At 36.1% G+C, this 16,450-nt stretch overlaps 1 protein-coding gene across 3 annotated transcripts in view; it reads right to left on the bottom strand.

The window, feature by feature from the left end:
- The window catches only part of LOC120422193 (lachesin), a 78,260-nt gene that overhangs the window by 16,447 nt on the left and 45,363 nt on the right, over window positions 1-16,450 (bottom strand). For all 3 annotated transcript variants that reach the window (XM_039585574.2, XM_039585575.2, XM_039585576.2), the window contains 3 exons: window positions 14,368-14,526; window positions 5,382-5,510; window positions 5,169-5,306 (listed from right to left, as the gene is read on the bottom strand). In XM_039585574.2, coding sequence (XP_039441508.1) covers window positions 5,169-5,306; window positions 5,382-5,510; window positions 14,368-14,526 — 426 coding nt within the window. The remainder of the gene's footprint in view (window positions 1-5,168; window positions 5,307-5,381; window positions 5,511-14,367; window positions 14,527-16,450) is intronic.

Raw genomic sequence — 16,450 nt, 5'->3', positions numbered from 1 at the left:
TGTGTCCAAACCACTCATATTACCCATTGTTGGTAAAAAGTGAGGAAGGCATCAACCACATAGGTGGATTAAGTTAGTTTTTATTTTGTTACCACATATGTGAAAGTTTGATGAATTTCTAATCTAATCTAATCTAATCTAATCAGACCCTAGCGCAGCCAATCTTTCGAAGGGATCCTGGAGAGTGCCTTAGGTTAGATGACGCCTAGCACTCTTCTTGTCATTTATTAACATTTGTAGTGCGCCATTGCATCGGAATGCATTGAAACATCACAAGCGTTAAAGCGGCCAGGCCTACTGCGTAAAGCCGTATCGCAGAGATGACTCGTAATTGGGTTGTGTTTGAGCACTAAGTGTTCGAACAACAACACAATTCTGAATCGACAGGGGAGGAAGAAGCGTGGGGACACACCACCATACGTTCACCAAGTCGTCATGGCCTAGTGGTTAGCATTTTTTTTGCTTACCAACTCAAAGGACGGGGAATCGAACCCCGCCTCGAGCGACTTTGATTTTTCGTTCATATTCATCATTTCTAATTTCTGTGTTCTAATCTTTCTCGTTGGGTGCAGATGGGCATCGAACCCAGAACCATTCGCTTACAAAGCGAACACCGTAACCAGTCAGCCACGGCCGCTCCTATGTGAAAGTTTGATGAATTTGAGCAATATTTGAGAAGAAAAAAAAAGTTATGGTTTGTAGGAGATCTCACATCTTTGATCATATAAAGAGAATATTTTACACCATAATAAATATGCTACTAACATGTGGACTCAACGTCATATATCTTGAGCTTAACAAAAAAACAACCAAGGTTTTATTCTTAAAAGTTTCAAACAATTTAACAACATTACTTGCTGAACATCAAAATTTCTTTCCAAAATTGATCCTAGTACAACCCATTGTTCTGCAGTCTAAGAAAACTCACTTGAAACAAGCAAAGAACAATCGGCCAAGTTTCACTACTCAGCCGAAGCTCTTTCTCTCTCTGTGCGACAATCACACGAATGGGAGAATAGAAACAGTAAAATGAAACTATATGCAAATTGATGATGTTCCTTGAAGAAAACGACGAGGGCACGCTTTGATGATGCCAGGAGAATTTAAATTGGATCATTCGGCAAAGGAGTGTGAGAAGAGATCTTTGGAACACCACTTTGGCAGTGATTTGCAGCGTGGAAAATCTTCTGCCTCAGCTCAAGCAAATGATCTTATTTAAACGGAAGTGATTCGCGCGGATTCATTCCGGCAGTCCCAGCTGGCACGTGTTCCCGGCCACGTGTGAAAAAGGACTATTGAACGGGTTTCTGGTATACATAATATGCACAACCTTGGCACCGAGCGCGTATAATTAAATTAACCTAATTTCAGGTCAATTAAGATATTATATTTGCTTTGACTCTTTTCTGGTCGGGTGCCAAACCGCGCTTTTTCGGTCGCCGATTCGGTTTTTCATTCCACCGCGTGGCGTGAAACGGTCGCTGTTCCCGGGTGGGGTGAGAAGATACATAAATTTGACTTATCAATTCGATAGCCGGAGAAAGCTTGCCGTTCGTTGAAGCGAGCGAGATTTGAATTGAATATTTTTAAGAAATTGATTTTGCTTGCCAAAATTAGTTGCTGAAGAAATGAGGCAATTGTTGAACTTTTGGTCGAAGACCAATAAAAATGAATGTTGAGTAAGTTTGTATTTGATCACAGCTGCTCCATTGCATGAACTTTTGTTAAATATACAACTGTTAACTGAAATGAAAAGAGACTAGGAACATCCGTTTTAAGATTTGGGTGAAAACAACATCACCTCGTCGCCATCGTGCTAACTTGTCGTACGTGCATTTTGGGCCAAATTGAGTTAAGAACGCCATTTTGTGCAGCCTCACCTTTTGACCTTCACAGATCCCCAAAATTCGATTTCAATCCTGAGATATTCAATAAGAACCAAAAAAGCTCCGCGGATTTTTGTCACTTTTCATATGAAAAAAGTTTCAATCTTTTCGTGCTATCTTGTCACTCCCTGAAAATTTTGGTAAGTGCGACAATTGGCCACAGGGATTTCAGGTCAGGATGCGTTTGACGCACGTACAAGTGAAACTACCGTAAACATTTGTAATTATAACTCGGGACTTCGGCAACCAAATACAACCAAACTTCGGGGCAATGCACAGAATGGTCAACCAAACAAAACGTGTTTTTCATTGTTTACATTGCTTGCTTTTGTTCTTGTTTATTCAAAGTCAAACATTAAAATGCGTTTTTCTCGAAACGTCGAAATGGCAGGTGCGACAAGATAGCACGACGACGTCGACCTGATGAAAATTGAAAAATACTAATTTCCCCCCTAAAACATCAACGCTCAAAAGCAATCTCTAAACTTTATCTTGATAACGAAATTGAAAAGAAAAACCTCTTGGTACGAAGTAGTCGTTTAAATATTTAGCCTAAACTTTTCGTAATTGTATCATTGTGTGCATAAAATCCACACAGTCAAGCTTCAGGTGGACAAAACGTATACGTAACTTTTCCAAAAGCTATGAGTTTACAAAGATGATCCAAATCCGGATCCTCTTCTCAAATCCTCAACTTACTAACTGGCACAAAATTTAAAGCTTTTTGCTCGACACAAAGTTGTAAAACTATTACAAATCCCTAAAGTTTGCGATGAGCTTGCAGTTTCCGTCTTATAATATTACTTTTACACCTCTTTCACACCTTTCGTCGTGTCTTCTTGAATGGGCTTCAAGCTTCTCGCCCCAATGGAGATATCATATTTGGCAAAAACATCGCACACAAACGACATAACACGTCGCTTATCCTTTCCCCCCTCCCTAACCCAATCCCAACCTCGGGGTATTTGGGCTTGTGCTGCATGTGCTTATCGAAGTAAAAAGGTGGAACAGGAGATAACCTTTTCCGAGCTTCCCCTTGGAGAGTTGTCTTTGAGACTTTGATGGCAAACGCACGAGCACACACATACCTATTTGGGCCAGAGTAGGTACACTTAACATCTGAACTTGAACGTTTGAAACCCCTCAATTCATTTCTTCCAGCAGCCAGCAGTGTCCCCTTCAAACAGTATCCAGTTTTCCTTTGGCATTGGCCAGGCCGTGCTGGTTTTAAGCAGTTCTCTGGAGAAAAAATCCCTATGTATTGAATAAGAGTTTTTCCCTCGTTTCGTATATGTCAAATTTCAATTTGATTTGACTTGACTCTGATATGTAGTTATTTTATTTTAAATAAAACAAAAAAATAAAATCTAGTTTCAAAATCTATAATATTGGGCACAGAATCTAGTGAATCCAGATTTTTGTTGAATGAATTTCCATATCTTTAATGAGAAACGGGTCTTTGGACAACTTCTGTTCAAATTAAATCATTTTCTAAACTCGACGGATTGATGCAGTTGACACACTGAAAAAATATGAGCATTACATCAAACGGAATTCAAAACCTAACGTAAAAACTTATCATGTACTAACTTATCATCAGGGGTGACATTACAGAAGGATGTTTTCGAATGATTACTTAAAAAATCATGCTAATAAATCAACATTAACATACCAAAAAGCATTTCTCCATAATTTTCCTCAATGTTTACGCTGTAATGCTTTTTGAAACTTATTGCTTATTATTGCGGCCATTGATATAGTGGTTTGAAACATTTAAAGAAATGTCAATGTTTCGAAGCATTTCAGAAGCTTTTTTTAAGGTGGTAGATGGTGTCCTTCACTTTTGGGGCAATGACTGTCAATGATGGTTCTGAATTCAGGATCCAGAAATAGTATGTAACTTGAAATCAAAAAAATTATCACTATATGTAAATTGCTTCTACAAACAACACAAAGAAAACCTTTTTTTATTGAAACATTTTGAATCAAGATTTGAAAGTTTTTCTAAAACAAATATGGCCGCCAAATGGCCGATTGGGGATGATGCCTTCCAGAGCCTTAATGTTATGATACATGAAAAGAGAACTCTATAGTAACATTCAAAGCATACTATTAAAGTGTTGGAACACTTTGTGTCATTTTTATGAAGCTCTAAATAGATGTTATATATGTCAATAAACAGTAAGCTATAAAATAAGAAAAAATGCGTATCTGATAAAATGTAATAATAAATCATTTTTAACTGTACAGTGTACATTACTGCTAATAAGTAGCATATGATTGGAGCGTGTTTTGTGGTGTTACTATCTATGCAATAATTTAATTTTACAAGCAAATACCTAAATTATACCTTGACGAAACTGAACTTTAAAATTGTCAAGTTGTGTATTTTATCGATAACAATAAAATATCGTTGTCTTATTAAAGATCGATGAGCTTAAATCTAACCCCAAAATTGCTCCAAAGTGCTTTTGGAATATGTTATCCAAAATGACGTCCAATATAGCACTGGTGGAATTTTAGAGTTATTCATCCTGCGTGATCTTGTTAAAAAATGTTTTAATGCTTGATCATAAATTTAAAAAAAAAATAAGGAAGTAAGTTTTTCAAACTTTTTGTCATTTTTGCTGCTGAGGCTTGTTTCTAACAAAAGAATAAAAAAAAGTTTACTTGGATCATCATCAAAAAAATAATTGATACTGAGGTTTTCTAGAGACTTGCTCATTTGAAGATCTCCAAAAATCCGAAAGTGAAAGTGTGTGAAAACACTCGAGTGTGTGTGTGTTCGTTTGCAGGTGTGTACCACAGGGAGCGAAGGTGTTTGTTTGCTTTCATTCGGGTTTATTTTGTCAGGCTCCTTCCTTTCTATTTTCTTCGGGCGGCACGTAACGCCGATCTAATCAGCAAAACGTGATATGAGAAAATTATGATGTTACTGTTTTCAACAGAGAAGAAAACACGAGCGACACACTACACGCGCGCCCGGAACGGAACGGAACAAATGAGATTGCTTACATTTGGTCGTGAAACGGGGGTTGCGAAAGAGATTCCTAACGGCTTGTGTTCTTCTGGTAATGCAAATTGGAAATGATTTTCCGGGGGAACACGTGTGACGGAGATTTTGAAAAACCACCACCTGGTGCCATTTTCGTAACGATTTGCGCTTCGATTCATCGATGAGCTAATTTGAGGGCATTTTCTTATTTACGAAGCGTCGTTAAAAAATAAACAATTCTAAATCTTTGATAGCTTGAAACAAATGGAATGGATAAACCTACTCACCTTGAGGCACGATGTCACCCTTTTCGCGGGTCCAGTAATTGATTGATTTGGGATACGCCTCGGAGTGACACTCCAGTGTCATCCGCTGGCCATCGATGGCCCCGACCAGCTGGTTCGGCACCCAAATCATCGGCGGAACTGTGAACGAACGGGTTAAACAGCCAAATGTAATTAACTACTCTGCTGACCCCACGTGGATCCAGTTCAACTCACAGTGGACAATCAGCATGACGCGTTTGCTGACCGAGGGTGGCACTCCGTTCGAAGCTATGCACAGATATGCTCCCATGTGCAAACGGTTCACCCGGGGAATGCTGAACGTTGGTCCCTCGACGGATGGAACTGAAAATTGGGAAGAAAGCGAATTGTTTAGAACTTCGTGACGTTTAGTGCAACGTAATCAAGATTAGTGGATCAATCTGGCCTTGTCTAGACAAATAATGTAACATGAGATGATGGACATGTAATTTAATTTTTTTTTTTTGCATTCTCAGTTACATTCCTGAAATGTTTATCTCGTTGTAGATAACATTCTAGAGTTCTAATCTAAATTATATCGATAGTATGTGCAGTTTAATTAAAGTATCTTCCAAACAATCGGTTTTAAATGTGTCTAACAAAAATTTCGGTGTATCAAACTTTGATTGGAGGCCATCCATATACCACTTAGACGCTTTAGGGGGATACGGTCGTGTTTACAGAATATTGCCCCTGAGATTCGTGTAGTACTAGATCTCCTCTTTCTAATGCAACCTGGTGCTTAAAATTTGAACTTCGCCTTTTTGAGATATTTCCCTGGGCTATGTCATAATGAGTATCATAAGTTTGATGCTTGTTTGGCAAGGAGTATGATTTGATGCGATGTGGAATTAAAATCTAAGTTTTCAGAATATTGCTGAAACTTCCATTTTTACACATGGACACCACTTCATGCTGCGAGAACCCACTTTGGCGCAGTCTCAGGGCTTAATCGATGGCCGGTAAGCTGTCATCGAGACAAGGAAGTTCTCCGATAGTGGAAATATCACATTTGTACAATGAACTGCTACATATGTGATTTTTCCCTATCTTAATGTGGGTGTCAGGTTAGGATGCAGGTTTTTAAAAATTTCGTTATTTGTAGAAACTAGGATTTTAACTATAAATATCATCTTTTTATACCTTGCATTTAGTTATTTAGGGATAAAATTAGGAATAGTGAATTTAATAATTCTGTCAGAATCGGTGATTTTCATTCAAGTAGCATAAAAACCATTCTGATTTGTCAAAATTTCCATAGAGTCTCGATCAATCAATAGTGAAATGATATCGTACTAAATTCGTTGATCAGTTGAACTAACGGTTGTCGGATTATGATTGTATCGACCATTGTTGTGAATCGAGGATCTACCGGAATTCTGACGAACAAATGGTCGTCTATTTTTCAATTAGCGACTTTTAAAATATGACCTGTTAATCTTTTTGTTTTTTGTTTTTAAAAGAAGCCAGACAGGTTTTAGAAGAAATGTACTAGGATTTTTGACTATTAATTTAAATGTCGGGGATTTGAGATAACAATAGCTTTCGGATAGGTTACTTTAAATCTTGTGTAATTCAAGTTAGGTAGTTATCCGCAAATTAATTTTTGAACTTAAATGAATAATTGAATATTTTGGCCTTATGAATAACACACAACTGTGCATTTATTCTAGAGTCAGATCCATACAGCGTCAGTGTTTATTTGGTCGAAGTGTACTAATTCATTGGCAGATCTGATTCTAGTTGTAATGTACGACAAGACTTCTGACGAACGTGACAGGACGAGGGCCCAGCTTAGAGGTTTCGACATCAACGATGTGCGGCTGGATCACCCTCCAAAAAAAAAAAATAAAAAAAATCGCCTTTTTGAGATATTAAATTTGTATCTTTTTAACTTAAAAATGGCTGTAACTTTTGACCCTTAAGTCCAATTGACTTGTCAAAAAATGAAAATGTTGGATTTTAAAGATCTAAAAGTGTTTTGAACATTACTAGGGTTAGTGAAATTTCACGATTTCGCGGACAGCGTGAAATCCGTGAAATTTGTCTTTTTCCGCGAAATCCCGTGAAATTTTATGTTTGTGTGAAACTGTAACAATTTTTTTCAAAAATTTTATCAAACTCAAACAGGAATAAAAATAATTCGAAGATCTACTGTAGAATTAAGCGAGTGAAAATACCCTTTTTCAATTACTTATATAGGGTTAGTGAAATTTGATGACCATCCGCGAACGGTGTGAAATTCTTGATATTTATAAATTTTCTCAGATCATGCTTTTCTTCAAACAACTTCAATATTTCAACCAAAAAGACTATTTAAGTAAATTTTATAAGTTTTAAATTGAAAAGCTTGATATGAACCATTTTAAGAATTGTTTAGATTTATCAGTTTTTAGGAACTAACAAAATTTTGTAATATTTTTTCACCTTAGTAAAAATTTCACTTTTTAATTCGAAAATCAAAATTTCAAAATAAAATAAGCTTTGTTTTATCCAAAATTAGGTGAAGAGTATTAAAAGTACTCTTCATTTTGAAATCACATTTTAAAAAGATATCAGATTTTTTTCTAAGTTCTGTTTAATTTTAACGAAATTTGATTATTTGGGTGGATGATTCCCGTGAAAGTTAAAAAATGACAGCTTTTTTTGTTTTCTGATCTCATTTTAAATAAAAATTTCGATTTTGTTGCAAATTATATTATTTTTGCCTATTGATTTTAAATTTAGTTTTTGAAAAGAGTGATCGAATCTTAAAAAAATATTTTGAATGGGCTAAATGACGCAGAAAATTTAACTAACTATTTTACTCATTTTGGATGAACAAGATTGTTGAATCTTGCTTTGATATGAAATTCAATAAAATGTAAACTATTAAAACAGAAGCAAATCAGCGAAAACATTATTGCTATATTTGTTGAATATCAAACATGTAGATCAATAAATGATGCCCTATATTTTGTTTTAAATATAAAAAGAGCTATAAACTAGGTAAAAACTTTTTTTGAAAATTATGAGAGTTTTTTTTTGTTTCACGTTTAAATTTAGTGAAGTTTTTTTTTAACAGAAGATTTTCAGAGTTATTTCAACATTTCTCATGTCCGTGACATTTGCGTGAAATTTTGTGTTTTGCAATTGAGTTCCCCGTGAAATTTGCTATTTTCGAGCGTGAAAAATCACTAAGCCTAAACATTACTTTTCTCTTAAACCTAACCCCAATGCTTTTGAGTTTTTGATGCAGTTTGGTTCAAAATCATGTGATCTTTCATAAGAGCCTATAACTTTCAGTATTTTGTTCTAGAAATCATGACGAAATCCAGTTTTTTCGCGAAAACTTAACACATAGCCTTTTTTGTGGGACAAACTTCAAATGCGTTTTTCTCAGCTTGCTGTTTTTGCATATATGGAACATTTATGCGAACATGGTCACATTACTACTTCCAAAAAACAGTTTTTTGATGATTTGCTCAGATGCTCCCTATAAAACTGATAATAGAAAACGTAAATTGCACGATCTTGGTGTCTTCGACAAAGTTACTTGAATTCGCAAGCTTAACAACTTTCTAGAAGACGAAAAAATTCCCGAAAATATTCCTGAAAAGTTAGATTTTTAAAATCACCCTTATCGTGAACTAACCTAATTTTCAACCAATGGTTTTCTGCCAAATAACTCTTCTAAAAACACCAAAGCTCCAAAAAATCCCAATTTTCGGAAAACCCTGTTCAGCATTTTTGGATCCAAAGGATTAAAAAAAATAAAATATATTTTCCTGTTTCAAGTGTCCAAACATATTTTCATCCGAAGTGAAATTTTGCCGAGAACTTCGGATAATTGAGTCTGGACTTTAATAAAACATTCAAATCTCAACAACGATCGAACAAATGTTAGATGTCAAACTTAAACATTTTTGTTTTTTTTTTTTTAGTTTTTAGGATATTTATTCAAGCATTACTTTTCAAGGGATTCACTTAATTTTCATTGACCGTTAAAATCATGCATTACGATTTTAAAATTTAACAGCTTTTTCATCGTTAAGATAAGGAAATTTTACGAAAGTTTAACTAAAAAGGCAAAAATAACTAATATGCTCAAAAATCCCATTTTATAATTGAAAGATAATGGGCCTGGAACCGTTGCATCTAATCAATCTCAAATGTAAGATTTTCAAAATATAAGCTCAAGAATGACCAAACATTATTAAGTTTGTTACACCTTACTCTTTACTTTCGTTCGAGCCTTAGTTTTGAACGTAACAAGTTAAGCACAAATTTCTCTCCAGTGTCAAATAGAAACATATTCGACAAATCAGAGTGTTTGCTGACCTGCCAATTTAACAACGCTGCACACAAAACCTTAACATTTCACAGTCAATTCACCAGGAACAATAAAATGATAAATTTTCAATTGCAATGAAAATTGATTCCAATGAATAAAGCTGTCATAAAATGGAATTATTTTTCATTTTTCTCGTACGAGGCACGAAACGCAAACGGTGAAACAAAACAGAAAACAGTAACAAGCAAACAAGCTGTCTCCGGTAAACCAACATTCGTCATGCACCACGTCGTGGACCTTTTTTTTACCCACCCAAAAATACTGACAAACGACAAACGGAAACAGTAGTTGCTGGCAAAACAAATCGACGTCGAATGTTTGCGAGTCTCGTGCACGGATTGTGCTCATATAGGTGGCGAACAAAAGGGATCATTTTGGAAAGACTCTCTTAATCCGGAAAAAATATGGTTGTCTATTTGTTTTTAATTTAATTATCACTTTCGTTGCAATTGAATTTCGACGCAAAAATTAAAATGTTTCAATAAAAAAAAACGAATCGAGGTTAACCGTGTGACCAAATACCCTTCTTCCTTCCTTTTTTTGACAAACGAATTGTGTGCAATGTACATTTGCACTGTATTGTCACGTCGGTAAGGATCTGATGAAATATGTAATGAAGCCATCAAGCACAAATGAAAAGCGATACTCCGCATAAAGTAAGCAAAAGTCGTCGTCCCTCCCCCACTTCCATTGTCATGATATCGGTAAACCGTCCCCCGCAGCAATTCTGTTGGTTTGCCTGTGTTGAGAGGGCAGAAGAGAGCAATCAGGCGTGAAATAGCTCGTCAGTCGACGATTCGTCGGAGAAGAAACAGGATAAGCAGAAGAGGATTTTCCTCGCCACTCAACACCCACCCAGGAAGGAAGGAAGAGTCAACAAGGAAGCCGCCGGAGCAAACTCTTTCAATTCAATCACTCTGAAACTCCCCTCTTTCCGCAAAAGAATAGGGGCGGGAAATTATTCACCAATTGAGCCTGTCGGTATTGATTCAATTATTTCCATTTATGTGTTTGTTTTGATATCGAATCACAAAATCGTTTATCGTGTTTGCCAAACAAATAATTTATTCTCATTTAGAGGTGGATATATTTTCTGATCCGGACCGGATTCTGGGGGATTGCGAACGGATGGCTTGAACTTCATACAATCCCAGCTGTTTGTGATGATGATATATTTGACATCGATTAGCTAGACCCTAACACTGCCAGGACAGACATGATTCATGCCGAACTGTTTTTACGCTCTAATGGATGCAAATCTATGAATAATTAAGTGCGGAACACTTTAAGCTAACTTTAGGAACACTATACTTATTCTCGCTAAAATTATGATTGATTGTGGCATCACTTATTCAGTTAGGTTAGAATAAAGGTTACTTATGACGAGATGTTTTGAATATATTCAAGATCAACTATTTTTTATATAGTCAAAGCAGGATTTTTTCCGCATTTAATCTTTCCAGTGCTCAAAATTACAAATACCTAAAAGCATTGATTTTGCTAGCGATCCTGGGATGTTTTTAAAATGTTCACAAAAACATTTTTTTAATACATTTGTATAGTTTTTGAGTTTGAAATCATATAATAAATTGATTCCAACAGAACATAGTCTAGACAAAAATCTGAATACAGCAGTTTTAAGATATCTTAAACGCACTTAAAATTACAAAATTCTATCCACTAAGTTGTGCTTTGGATTTTAAACCAACCACAATTCTTTGTTCAATGCGTTCCAGAGTAAAAAGGTTCTTATAAAATAAATCAAATTTAAAATTCAAGTTTTTATGTCTTTCATAATTTCTGAAGAAAAAATACACAAGATTGAAAAGAATCGCCCACAAATTCGGAACACTTTTGTGGTAATTTGTCAAAAGAATGCAAAATGCAACTTTTCTGCCGACCCTAATATTTTTAAGGCCTTTATTTGGACATTCTCTTGCTATTTCATCAGTAAAAGTAATACTTTTCAAACAAAAACTGCATTTCAAGACTATTTTATCCAGAGCAGCAAAATACTGCCTCCAAATTGCCCGTTCCATGATTGTGGGATGTTATTGTGTCTCCCACAATTGTGGAACACCTGATATTTTCACAAAAAAGTTATCAGACCATTCATAAAACATCACTAACCATGAGTTCGATTGGTTTCAGAGTGCAAAGTCATTTTTTTGCAAAAAACATGTACACCTGGAGAGAAAAAAAAGTTTATTTACATCGTTAGAAAAAAGTGTTCCGAATTTGTGGATTTCAATGGTTAATGTTTTTCTTCGAAAACTTGATATAAATCGTAAAAATGTACAGCCGGTCTATACATCAATCGAAAGATCGCAAGAAAAGCTTTCACATGAAGGTAAAAGCAAATCATTATGTTCAATTATCAATTTTATATGATTTATTGAACATTGGCCGATCTGTAAACTGTTCCGAATATGAGGGATGAGTGTAAACAAGAAATTTTCCTCGCAATCGCATTTTAATTTTTGTATTTTTTAATCCGGCTGAAACTTTTTTTCGATTTTATATCGAAAATGAAGTTAAAAATTTTTTGCGACCGATATTTCGATTTTTTGAAAAATTAAGTATTGATCGAAAAAATTATTACTCGGCCAAAAATGTTTTGCCTATTCCGGAAATTTTTGAAAAGTTGGCTTTTGATGTCCCCAAAAATACATCAGAGATAAGAAAAAATAAAAATAGTGTTTTTTTTGCAAATAAAATTTAGCAACTAAAAGTGAAATTAGAAATTACGATTTTTTTACCTTGCATCATTTTCTTTCAATGCAGCCCTTATCGATGCCAACAACTTTGCTCAAGACACCAAATCGATCAAAAAATTCCTTCAAAAGATACAATTTTGAATTAAATATACTTTATTGAATCATTCTTATAATAATTACATTTGGTTTACATAATAAGTGGTCAGCTGTGGCTCTTCAGCTTTAGTTTGCTTTTCGTGATTTAAACACTGTTCATTTTCATAACTTTAAAAGTATATGATTTATCATTTTTGTAACACTAGGTACAATGAGGAAAAAAAATGTTAAGAAAACATAACCTAACCTAAAACTAACTTAAACTTACAATAAACTAAACCAATCCTTGAATCAAGGGGTATTCAGAAATAGCACATTTTTCCCTGAATTTCAAACATTTTTCTTGAATCTTCTGATCCAACATTTTTACTTCTGCTAATTCATGAACCTCACTTGATCTTGTCCAGCCAGGAACATTCAAAACCATTTTGAGTACCTTGTTTTGGACACGCTGGAGCTTCAATTTATGAGTTCTAGCGCAACACTCCCAAACAGGTACTGCATACTCAATAACGGGATAAATTATTTGTTTGTAAACTGCTAACTTATTTTTCAAAGATAGCTTTGATTTTCTGTTAATTAAAGGGCTGTTAATCTGTTAATTAATCTGTTAATTAATTTGGAAAGTGGAAAAATGATGGTTTGAGTTTTGGCTGCATTTATGCGAATTTTCCAGTCGCCAAAGTATTCGGAAAGAACGTCAAGACCCTTCTGAAGACGGCCAACTAAATATCTGGTTATTTTACCCTTATAAATAACGGCAGTGTCATCAGCAAAAAGTGACAACACACCATTACCAGGAAGAGTAGGCAAATCAGATGTAAAAATATTGTACAGAAGTGGGCCAAGAATACTTCCTTGGGGAACCCCAGCATCAATGTTGAATAATCCAGAAGCAATCCCATTCAGAAAAACCCTGAACGATCTCTCCGAAAGATAGTGCTGGATAATTTTGATAAGATACATTGGAAAACCGTATAAATACAGTTTATGTATCAAACCATCATGCCAAACATTGTCAAAAGCCTTCTCAATTCAAAAGATACAGATTTTTTAATGTTCACATATTATTTTTTTATGGATAGCTGCCAAATTTGCATGGAAAATTATATGGACAAACTAATGATGCAAAATGGCTTATCTGGGCATACTGAAGGCACAAAATAAATCAGCTGGATTAAAAAATTCAAAAAAAAAAACGAACTACCGAAATATCAGAGAATTGCTTAAGTTGTAGTTAGTCAATTTTAAGTCTTATACAGCTGCGTCTTTCAATTACAAAAAAATTGATACCCATGCTTTATAGGTAATCGCTGGAATCAAAATGTCAGTAACAAAACTAAAACTAAGAAAATTAATCACCAATAATGAATAAGCCTATGCTGCAGTTTGAATTGATTGACTTGTCTATCGAACAGCTACATCCAATTACTTCCGAATTGGCACAGTATTTTGTCACTCAGACTAAGAACGTCGCTTGGGAGCCCAATTTACAGCAGTTTCAGCGCAGACACGTTTACACGATTTGAACATAACCATTCGTGGAGCATTATACGACATTTGCAAATAGAAAAATTAAAACCATCGACTCCCCAAGTGCTGATGTTCAATTATTGAAATTAGCTCTCTGTTCGAAGAAATGGATCCGTACAGGATGTTTGAATTGCATGCCGCTCTCGCTCGACTTGTATACACACACAAATACACATGAAAATAAATAATAAAACATGCTTATTGCCCCTGCCAAACAGAGAGATATCCATAAAATTCACAGCTCTTTCACTCGCTACCAACGCCGATACATCACTTAGCTCAATTGCATATCATATTCATACACCGCAAAGTTTACAGCTATATTGCCGATTTTAATCTCTCTCAATCCTTGCCACCCCTCTCACGTATCCTTCAGGGAAATTTATTGCATTCGTTTGGAATTACGAGGTGAAGTTTTTTTCTCTAAATTTATCTGTATTTGATGTATACGGAGCAGGTCATGGTCCATTATTCGCCACGAGTAAAAAGTTATCAAACTCACCTAATTCACCGTCTTGCAGCGAGATGTTTTCACCACCCTCCCGGCGCCACACGATCGTCGGTGCTGGAGATCCGGTGGCCGCACAGCGCAGTGTCACGTTGCTGCCCTCGCGGACGACCATGTCCGTGCTGGTGGGATAATCCAGGATGTCCGGCGGTACTGCAAAGGTGGCACAATCGAATGATGGGTGAGAATTTCAACTGTAGGGCTCGAAGGTGAAACATTGAGAGTTGGTGTAAAAATTGCGAGCAGTTAAAATTCAAATTTGATTATTACGTTTGCTGAGTAGTGCGGTGCCTGTGTGGACGCTCAGTCCTGTTTTTTCGTGTTATTTTCCGTCTCTTTTATGTCGCTGTTCGAGTGCATGGGGTGATTGGTCATTATAATTAAATAATGGCATCAGTAGTGCGGTGCCTGTGTGGACGCTCAGTCCTGTTTTTTCGTGTTATTTTCCGTCTCTTTTGTGTCGCTGTTCGAGTGCATGGGGTGATTGGTCATTATAATTAAATAATGGCATCAGTAGTGCGGTGCCTGTGTGGACGCTCAGTCCTGTTTTTTCGTGTTATTTTCCGTCTCTTTTATGTCGCTGTTCGAGTGCATGGGGTGATTGGTCATTTTAATTAAATAATGGCATCAGTAGTGCGGTGCCTGTGTGGACGCTCAGTCCTGTTTTTTCGTGTTATTTTCCGTCTCTTTTATGTCGCTGTTCGAGTGCATGGGGTGATTGGTCATTATAATTAAATAATGGCATCAGTAGTGCGGTGCCTGTGTGGACGCTCAGTCCTGTTTTTTCGTGTTATTTTCCGTCTCTTTTATGTCACTATTTGTGTACATGGGGTGATTGGATTTCTTCTGATTCGTGTTGTTTTCATCTCTTTTGTGTCGTTGTTTGTGTGCATGGGGTGATTGGTCTTCTTCTTCTTCTTCTTCTTTTTTCTTTATTTTTAGTTCGCGCGTTCGTTGGCCAATGAGTTTATTTTTGTTCTCTTTACATAGTTTTCGATAGAAACGATCTGAATTCTTTTTTTTTCGAGACAAGCAAGTCGTATTGCTGGATTAAGTCCTTTCTATATCATCGATGATCGGAAGGCACGCCGACGAATATGTTTTAAGGCTTATGATATAAAATCATTTTAATGAATAAAGCCCTTCTTACATCACCGTTGATCGGAAGGCACGTCGACGAAGATTTTCTGGAGGATCGCGGTCGAATTAATACTATATTTAAAATTCTAGATAGCTATCTTTCGGATTCGATTGTGAGTAGCGGGACTTCGCGGTTACTATGCAACGTATTTTTTGGAGTCTTTTTATATTTTAAATTTATAAGTCCTTCTTTTATCATTGTTGATAGGAAGGCACGCCGCCGGTTAAGTTCGTTTAAGTTATTGTTTTAATTTCATTACAATCGGTTACGTGGTGTCCTGTTTTCTTTTCGTTTATATTCGTTGATCGTAATAATTTATTCCAACTGGCAGCTTTAGTATTAACTCATCTACTATTTTTGACATTTGCTCGCGTTATCTTATTTGTACCAACAGTAAAAATATACTGATAAGTCCAGCCCATAGCACTGCCGCTCGGTTGGCACGCGTTCGATTAAAACAAACTTTTCAAATAATCAATTATTTATCTTTCCGCAGCCGGCTGCCTAAGATTTAAAATTTCAACCGATAAACAAAATGCTCATGGTCACATCACTGCCACTCGTGAATCCTGACCTCATACCCATCTACTAACCCCCTCAAAACTCATGTGATACTTTGTCGGAGAAGCAGTCGATTGGGCGGTCTCTATCACTCAAGTATCGGACTAACATTCCCATCCACTTCCCCGTGACCCTACCACTGGTCGTGGCCGGCGCCGGTATTGATCAGCATGATAGGGGCCTTTGAGAAGTTGCGAAGCGAGGAAAGATAGCACCCACTTATCTTCCACGGCTCGTGGATGTAACTTCTGGAGGTCCTGGTCAATAACGGAGTAGCAACTGCGGGTGGGCACCTATGCTTATGCTTAAATTTGATTATTACGTTTGCTGAAGGAAGTTTTTAAAAATCATATCATATTGCAAACCATTAGTTAG

This window comes from Culex pipiens, chromosome 2 (genome assembly GCF_016801865.2).
Source record: "Culex pipiens pallens isolate TS chromosome 2, TS_CPP_V2, whole genome shotgun sequence".
Taxonomy (NCBI): domain Eukaryota; kingdom Metazoa; phylum Arthropoda; class Insecta; order Diptera; family Culicidae; genus Culex; species Culex pipiens.
Note: the sequence above shows the minus strand (reverse complement) of the source record. Positions and strands in the feature narration are given on the sequence as shown.